The 8,615-nt window shown below is 35.9% G+C and overlaps 1 protein-coding gene across 1 annotated transcript; it reads left to right on the top strand.

Moving 5' to 3' along the window:
- Positions 1-1,581: 1,581 nt before the first annotated feature.
- LOC121732209 (monocarboxylate transporter 9-like) lies at positions 1,582-8,358 on the top strand. The gene is made up of 6 exons (XM_042122016.1): positions 1,582-1,698; positions 4,768-6,244; positions 6,378-6,830; positions 6,980-7,201; positions 7,310-7,595; positions 7,834-8,358. Exons 2-6 carry the CDS (start codon positions 5,030-5,032, stop codon positions 7,989-7,991), a joined length of 2,334 nt encoding a protein of 777 aa, XP_041977950.1. The 5' UTR covers positions 1,582-1,698; positions 4,768-5,029; the 3' UTR covers positions 7,992-8,358.
- Positions 8,359-8,615: the final 257 nt, after the last annotated feature.

The raw sequence follows: 8,615 nt of genomic DNA on the forward strand, positions 1-8,615 counted from the left end.
TACGGTAGCAACGCGTTGCCACTTCGAAGATGCCTGCAGGCATATCTCACATACATAATGACATAACGAATATATGACTTGACATTGTCTTTTGAACAAAAAATTGGTTACGCATTTCTGAGAATCTTTTGTAAGACATTGCTACTCTAGTATTTTAGAAACTCATTGGTAGATCAAAACTATAATTCCGGCTATAGACATGGTTGTTAAACGTCGATTTTTTTAATTTGCCGCCTTTTTCCAGTCTCATCTTTCGCTAGCCAGACTTTAATAGGCAATATTATTTTTATTTAATAATTATTATTATTCTTCTCATCATCATTAATAATTTTAAAGAACACAGGCATCGCATGGAAAGCAAGGTACCTCTGCATAGACACTCAGGCTGGTTTTATCGTTAAGCGTTTCGGAAGATATGGGGGGGTAGTATTATGCCGCGGCCGCATATGCGTATGTAGCGTCTGCGCGCTAAAACCGTCTGCGTGTATCGTCCAATAGTATCGTTTCATAGCACGAAGCTTCGGACGATAGACGCAGGTGGGGCCGGGCCGTTAGCGTTTTTAGAGTCGCGCGCTTGAGCAGCGCCGTTCGTCCATTCGTTTGTAACGGCCCGGCCGCACCTGCGTCTATCGTACGAAGCTTCGTGGTAGGTATGAGACGATAATATAGGACGATACACGCAAATCGTCCAATAGTGTGCTAATAGTATCGTTTATAGCGCGAAGCACTACCGCGCATATGCGGCCGCGGCATTACACTTACAGCTTAACGATAAAACCAGCCTTAAAGTCTGTTTGATAGTAATTTGTTTTGTTTCAAGAATTTGTTAGATTAACTTAAGTCCTTAAGAAAAATCTATATTTAGCGAGTTTTTATATTCCGTTTATTTCTGCATGATAAAAAGTTAAATTTCATTTAACAAAAGTGACCAGATTCAACCGGCTGAAACCCGGCTGTATTTGACTGGAAGTCACGTTACGTCACGTCATTTCACGTCACGTCACGTCATGTCACGTCTCGTCACGACACGTCACTGCGCGTCACTTCGCTGTGACATACTGACGGACAGACAGACAGACAGACACTCAAGACAGACAATATGAGGAATCTATAAGGGTTCCGTTTTTTGACATTTGGCTACGGAACCCTAAAAAGTACGCCTGTATAAAGTGTAAAGCTGCTTTAAGGTATTGCTTTACTAAAGCAATATCTAAATTACCTCAAAATCATTGAGATATTTTAAGACGTTTTAAATAGACCGTATCTTATTAAAATAAGTGGGTAGGTATGGATAAATAAACAACATTGGATAAAAAGTTGAATATTTAGGTATAATTTGGTAGGTATAATCGCACTAAGCCACTATATTTGCAAACTAAAACATTCTATAAATATCTTTCACGCAAAGTAGACGAAAAATCAATATAATATTTGTTTACCTTCTATTTTATTATATTCTTACTCTTACGTACGTCATCGTGTCCAGTGTATGTTGGCCCCTTATTCTCTTCGTGTTGCGTTGAAATCGTCGTTTTGAGGTAAATAGCGGGGGGTGTGGTGGGTCTCTCTTGTTTTACTCCCTACACTATCGATCGCAACTCGCAGCCAATCCTTTAGAATATCGTAGGCTGTATCGCGATATAGTAGTGTCGTTCTACACAGGCCTGTTTTCGTAATTTTTACTACGATTTGTAACTGGTAAGTGAGTTTTACTTATATTGTACTTAATTTTACTACAAAATGTAATGGTTTTGGACAAGGATTTTCGAGGAAAATGTATATAAATAACAACTTTAGTAAGTTTATTTTTTTAATGAATAACATTTAAACGAGCTCGCCGATTATTTTCTTCTTATATTAAGTTTATTATGGACTAATTGGACTAAGTGTACAGAAGAATTTAAAAATTATTTTATCCCCGACTTTTTATGTACCGTACTTGTAATTAAACTTTGCTTAAAAAAAATTTTAGGCGTTTTAGTAGGTAACTTCTGAAATTGATTTACGCACAATATTGTACAAATTGCTTATTATAGTAATTAGTAAGTACTTACCTAAGTAATTAGTATTATTATTTTATTTAGTTGTTACAAGTAAGTAAGTACATAATATACTTACTTAGCTTGAATACTAAGCATTGCTCAGGTGCATAATGATTTTAAGAAATTAAAATGATAAGTGATAACCCATTGCTTTTATGTAGGTACTATCTACTAGGCAAATGGGGACCTACTTAGTTTGGTCACGTTACGTCAAACCCAACGGACAGATCCCAATTTTATTAACATTAAATTGACATGATGCTACCAAATGACGTTGGTCTGTCAACTGCCTAGGAATCAATTTCCTCGATGATACAAGCTGTATGTAAAATGTAAATTATAAAGCAACAACGCAACCCGTATTAATTGGAAAAAAAAAACAGTTTAATATACCTACTTACCTACATCTCAATGGTTTAATACTTAATTGGGATTTGGGGCGTTTGGCTATTCGTCCCACATGAACTCGTCCCACTAAGAAGAAAGGTTTATTTTCAATCTTCTTAAATTGAAACATACTCGTCCCACGTGGAACGATTGAGCAATAAAAAAAAAAAAATTTAAGATTATTCTCTCGTCCCAGCAGAACGAGACTGGTGGGACGAGTATGGACTCGACCCATTATTTTTGTAAATTGATAAATTATAAATATTTTAATGTACTTATTACTGAATCTTTATCCCTTCACTGAATAATTGAGAGCATAGATAATTGTGCCAAACTGCCAACTTCTCTGGGTTTACAGGTTCGCTTACCATCAGGTGACCTGCTCGTTTAATAACAACAAAAGAACTTTTCTCAGTCTAGAACTAAACCGCCCCCACTATAAGCTATCATATTTAAATTAAATTTGATACTTTATAGTAACTAGCTTTCACCAATACAACTTACTATAAGAGCTACTAATATGATGTTTGCAGTGAGTCTTCAATGATAATTATCGAATTGACAAACTTGTGGGGTTTTTTCAAATGAAATAAGGGGGCAAACGAGCAAACGGGTCACCTGATGGAAAGCAACTTCCGTCGCCCATGGACACTCGCAGCATGCAGGTGCGTTGCCGGCCCTTTAAGAGGGAATAGGGTAGGGATGGGAAGGGAAGGGAATAGGTGAGGGTAGGGAAGGGAATTGGGCCTCCGGTAAACTCACTCACTCGGCGAAACACAGCGCAAGCGCTGTTTCACGCCGGTTTTCAGTGAGAACGTGGTATTTCTCCGGTCGAGATATATATATATATATATATATATATATATATATATATATATATATATATATATATATATATATATATATATATATATATATATATATATATATATATATATATAATTGGAATCTCGGAATCGGCTCCAACGATTTTCATGAAATTTAGTATATAATTTAGTATAGGTTTCGGAGACGATAAATCGATCTAGCTAGGAATATTTAGAAAATGTCTTTTTATTCGTGTTTTATCGATAATCGATAAACTGAAAAATATGACTCTTCCTGACTTATTGGCAAATAATAATACTATTTTGTTGGCAACTAATTGTTTTAACGACCAGCAGATGGCGTTATTAAGTAACACGAAGTCAATGAGTGTTTGCTATACCGAGCAAAGCTCGGTCATCCAGGTACTAGATAATAGTTGGTACTAGTATCTAGATGACACCCGCAACTCCATTGCGCCAAAATTAGTTTATCGCGCGAGAACCGCACATTTTTCAGAGATGAAAAGTATCCTTTCGCCTTTCCCGGGACACAAAGTACCTATTTACATGCCAAATTTCAGCAAAATCGGTTCAGCGGTTTGAGCGTGAAGATGTATCATGTAACAGACATACAGACAGACAGACGGACAGACACACTATCGCATTTATAATATAAGTATGGAAGTAGGTATGGATATGGAAGTATTGATGTCGGTATGATTAATTATTATGATAGTTACTTGTAAGTTATAACCAATAGCATAGTTTATACTTTGTCAGTTATCTATCTATTGTTTGCAAGGTCCTTCATAGTTATTTTTTAATTATCACCACATAACTCATATCGGTGAACTATGTAATTGCATTGTTCTGTACAAGTACAGATATTTTTACGCCCATTACAATTACTGGTAGAAGTACAAGTTATTGTCCAACTATTACCTACTTACCTGTTATCACTATTTTAGTTCTTTACTTACTATTCTCTACAATCTGCAGGGTATAACAAACTAAGTAACCTTAGGGTGCTTATGAGTACCCCATATCGATTTCGCTGTGAAAGTAGCAGCGCTGAAAGACTAAAGAAAATTCGTGATATTCGGGCGCTTGCCATACAAATCACTAAAAATGATCTTTCAGCGCTGCTACTTTCACAGTGAACTCTACATAAAGGTAACATTCACACCCTAAAGTATTATCACTCAGTTTTGTTACACCTTGTAAGTTGTATATATAAACTAAAACAAATTAAGTTTATCGCCCGAATTGCCGCCGTGATGTCTCGCCACTAGGTCGCCTCAATGTTCGTCCCCCTATCTGCAACCTTGAACTATAAGTATTTCATGTTGGCAGGGGAAATAGCATTAGCTATTTCTATACAGTATGTAACAGCAATTTATATCTTGGCCTTTATGTGCTATACAAGGTAGAACGTACTTAATTTCTTGAAGTTCGTTTTGTGTATGATAGCCTGGATTTCTCCCAACATAAAGTATTATGATAGAATATTAATCATTTCATTCTCATTCCAGGTGCTGATGCATCATAGTGAATATTCAGTTCTGTGACGCAGCAGAGCGTCACAATAATAACGTACGTCGTATGGGTCACGTCAAAACTGAGTCGAGTCTGATAATAAAATTCTTGATGGTAGGAGACCAGAACAAACCGATCACGCTCAAACTCAACAGCGTGGCGAGAGAATCCAGTCGATATTCGGCCCGCGACCCAAGATTAAGAAGTTAAGAACTACCTCGAACTAACACTGCCAGTATTAATTTAATTAATATTATAATGGAGCCAGAATCTCCTAGAATATTAAGAAATAGAGCGTGTGAGGAAAGAAAGAAGCCAGATGCAGCCCCCACAGTTCTTGAATCTCTTCTGTCAGACACCACTTCTGGTATCGTAAAAGGTGAAGACGATACGACAAGTGTTGGTACTACGTTTTCTAGTCCCGAAATAGAAGTACCTAGTAATGATAATATCGTAGTCGGTGAATATAAAAAGGCTGAAGAGGAAGATGATTTCGATGGTATTAAACATGCTTTAAGATTTATGCCAATTATAAATAAGTCTTCAGAGAAAATAAATGTAAAAAATGTTGAATCTGAAACATTACTAGCCAAACCTGAAACTAAAAAAGTAACTATTCCAGATGGCGGTTGGGGTTGGGTGGTGGTCTTGTCATCTTTTATACTATCCATGATAGCTGATGGCATAAGTTTTTCATTTGGATTACTTTACATAGAATTTTTGGATGAATTCAAAGCCAGTAAATCAACAACAGCTTGGATTGGTAGCTTATTCATTGCTGTGCCACTTCTGTCTGGTCCCGTTATGAGTGCTTTGGTAGACAGATATGGATGTCGTAGTATGACGATTTTGGGTGGCTTGATATCAACCCTTGGCTTTGTATTGGCCTCTGTGTCGAATACTTTAGAGACGATGATGATTACGTTCGGAGTAATAGCAGGTTTAGGACTTGGACTTGTGTATGTTACTGCAGTGGTCTCTATAGCTTACTGGTTTGAGAAGAAGAGAAATCTAGCAGTTGGATTAGGCGCATGTGGCACAGGAGTAGGTACGTTTGTTTATGCACCAATGACACAATATTTTATAGACGAGTATGGATGGAGGGGTACCATTCTACTCTTAGCTGGCACCTTACTGAATATTTGTGTATGTGGATGCGTAATGAGGGATCCGGAATGGTGGATTCTTGAACAAAAGAGACAAAGAGATCTTAATGATAAATCAAATGTTAAATCAAGAAGTTCAAGTATAGTTTCATTAGAAAATCCATACGTATTCGATTATGATTCTCCTACACGTGGTAAAAGTATGAAACGTTTGATATTAAAGGGGTTGTCACCAGAAAAAGTAATAAGAGATGAAGTAGCTAGTATACGCCGTCACGAAAACTTGTTGCTGATGAGCAAAAATTATAAGAAGCAAAGATCAAGATCATTGATTGATATTTACGTGCCTTTGGTTTCCAATAATCAGGTATGATAAAACAAACGTTATTTTATCTTACGAGTAATTTACAGTTAATAAGCTAAAGCAAAGTTTATCAAATAACAACAAAATTATTAATTTTACAGGATTACTTATTAAACATAATATTTTATTTTTTCAGGTCATCGTAAACATTCCTTGCAGTCCAGAAGAAATGAAAGCAACTGAGAAAATGAAAACACTACAACTGCCAATAGTCAACGATGAGCTGCGAAACATTAATGCAGATTGTCCGAAAATATCCATTACTAGAACACAATCTGACTATTGTGGACACAGAGACATAAGTAATGAGCCTTTGCCAGCTCCAACCTTTAAACCAAGAAGACTTAGAAAATCAATGTCGGAATCTAAAGATGTCCCTCTTATTAAGCAGGACAGTAAGGAAAATAAAAGGGATTGGTTGAAAAAACAACTTTCCGTCAATCATCATTATTTGAGAGATTTGAAGATGCCACTAAACTCCATAAGCCATAGAAATGCAATGTTAAACATAAAGAAGTACAAGCTTAAAGCCTCTTCCTGTCCGGATATATTCAAAAATTCAATGATCACTTTCGATGAAGAGGAAGAGGTATGCTTTTTATATTCAAAATTAATTATGAATGTTGATCAAACAAGATCATTCTACTGGTTAATAATGCTGAACGATTCCAGAACGTTATTCTTTTTAGTTTATGCATACCTTTCATATCCCTATAACGACACTTATTCTTCTTACAGAAATGGTACGATGACTTCGTCGATTGCCTTGGCGACATGTTTAACGTCTCTCTACTCAAGAAAGCCACATTCGATCTCCTCTGTTTGGGCACTATCATTATATTCATCTGGTTTATTGTGCCATACTTCTACTTGGCTGAGCACATGGTCCATCAGGGATATACGGAAGACGACGGTGCTGTGATGCTAAGTTTGATCGGCATCACTAATACGATTGGAATGGTTAGTAGTCTTGTTTATTTTTAGTACCTAACAAGAATTAACCTTGTATGAAATGCATTAATAATTTGTCTTCTAATCGTATAATAGTCTTATGTATTTAAATTTCAGGTAACCTTAGGTTGGATAGGAGATTTCCCGAAGGTCTCAATAGGAACACTATATTCAGTATGTCTGATACTATGTGGGGCATCCGTAGCTGCTATTCCACCGGCAGCGTCAAATTACTGGATTCTGGCATCGATTTCTGCTGCATTTGGGCTACTTTTTGCCGCGTCATTCACTTTTACTCCAAGTTTACTAGTGAAACTTGTGTCTCTGGATGACTTTACCGCGGCTTATGGTTTGGTACTTTTGGCTCAAGGAATAGGACACTTGATTGGGCCACCATTGTCAGGTATGTAAAATATTAATCCCGTGTTAGTTAGAAATGCTTTAATGCGCAGTTAACATCACTTATAATAATGTGCAGTTAACATCACTTATTAAAGACTTTCATTTGCTTAATTCTATTTTCAAATTGTGATTTAAGGATTATTAGACCTATCTCTTGTTTCTTTAGGTACCTACAAATTATTCCCATGTTTGCTTCCAAGCTTTGACCGATAGTAAACATTCAATATTTTTCATTTCAGGTTTAATCTACGACTTGACTTTATCATGGGAACTGTCTTTTTACTTAGCTGGTGGTTGGATTATGATTGCTGGAGTATTAATATTCTTTATACACCCAATACAAATCTACATGAAACGACGTGAGGCAAGAAGCGAGTCAGATGACAGCATAGCATAAAACATTTCCTTTTTGTAACGGTCACCTTAGAAGCGATACAGCATTGAAATATTATCATAAAATTTGCTTAGTGTTTGATGAAAATTAAATTCGAATACTTATCTAGAACAAGCGATACGAATAGCTAAGCATATGACTAAGTAACATGTTTTGTCATGGCATTCAAAAACCACCGGTTTGTTAAGAAAACAATGGCGTGACTTTATAAGACGATATTACGATTTACTATGCAATTTTTAGATTCCAAGTCAATATTAATTGTATTAAATAACAATATGATAAAACTAAATAAGATATTACTTAATATATTTACCTTGTTATGCACATTTTGTAATAGTATCTACTAATTACCTAAATAAATATTATAGTACTTATTGAATCTTTTATTTTTCTTCTAAGAAGAGTTTGTGACTATTTTTACTGCTAGCGCTTAAAACGGAACTTCTATAGTCAAGTCTACTCCAGTCTAAATTGCTTTCTTCAATTCAGTAGGTATTTACTCTGTAAAACATGACCCAATAGATGGTAAAGAACAGACGGGGATTTTTCTACTCGTTAACTTAGGTTGCTTAAAGGTTTTAATTTTTTCCGACGTTGCAATTATTATCTCTATTACAATGTTTG

The sequence above is a fragment of the Aricia agestis genome, chromosome 12, assembly GCF_905147365.1.
Source record: "Aricia agestis chromosome 12, ilAriAges1.1, whole genome shotgun sequence".
In the NCBI taxonomy this organism is placed as follows: domain Eukaryota; kingdom Metazoa; phylum Arthropoda; class Insecta; order Lepidoptera; family Lycaenidae; genus Aricia; species Aricia agestis.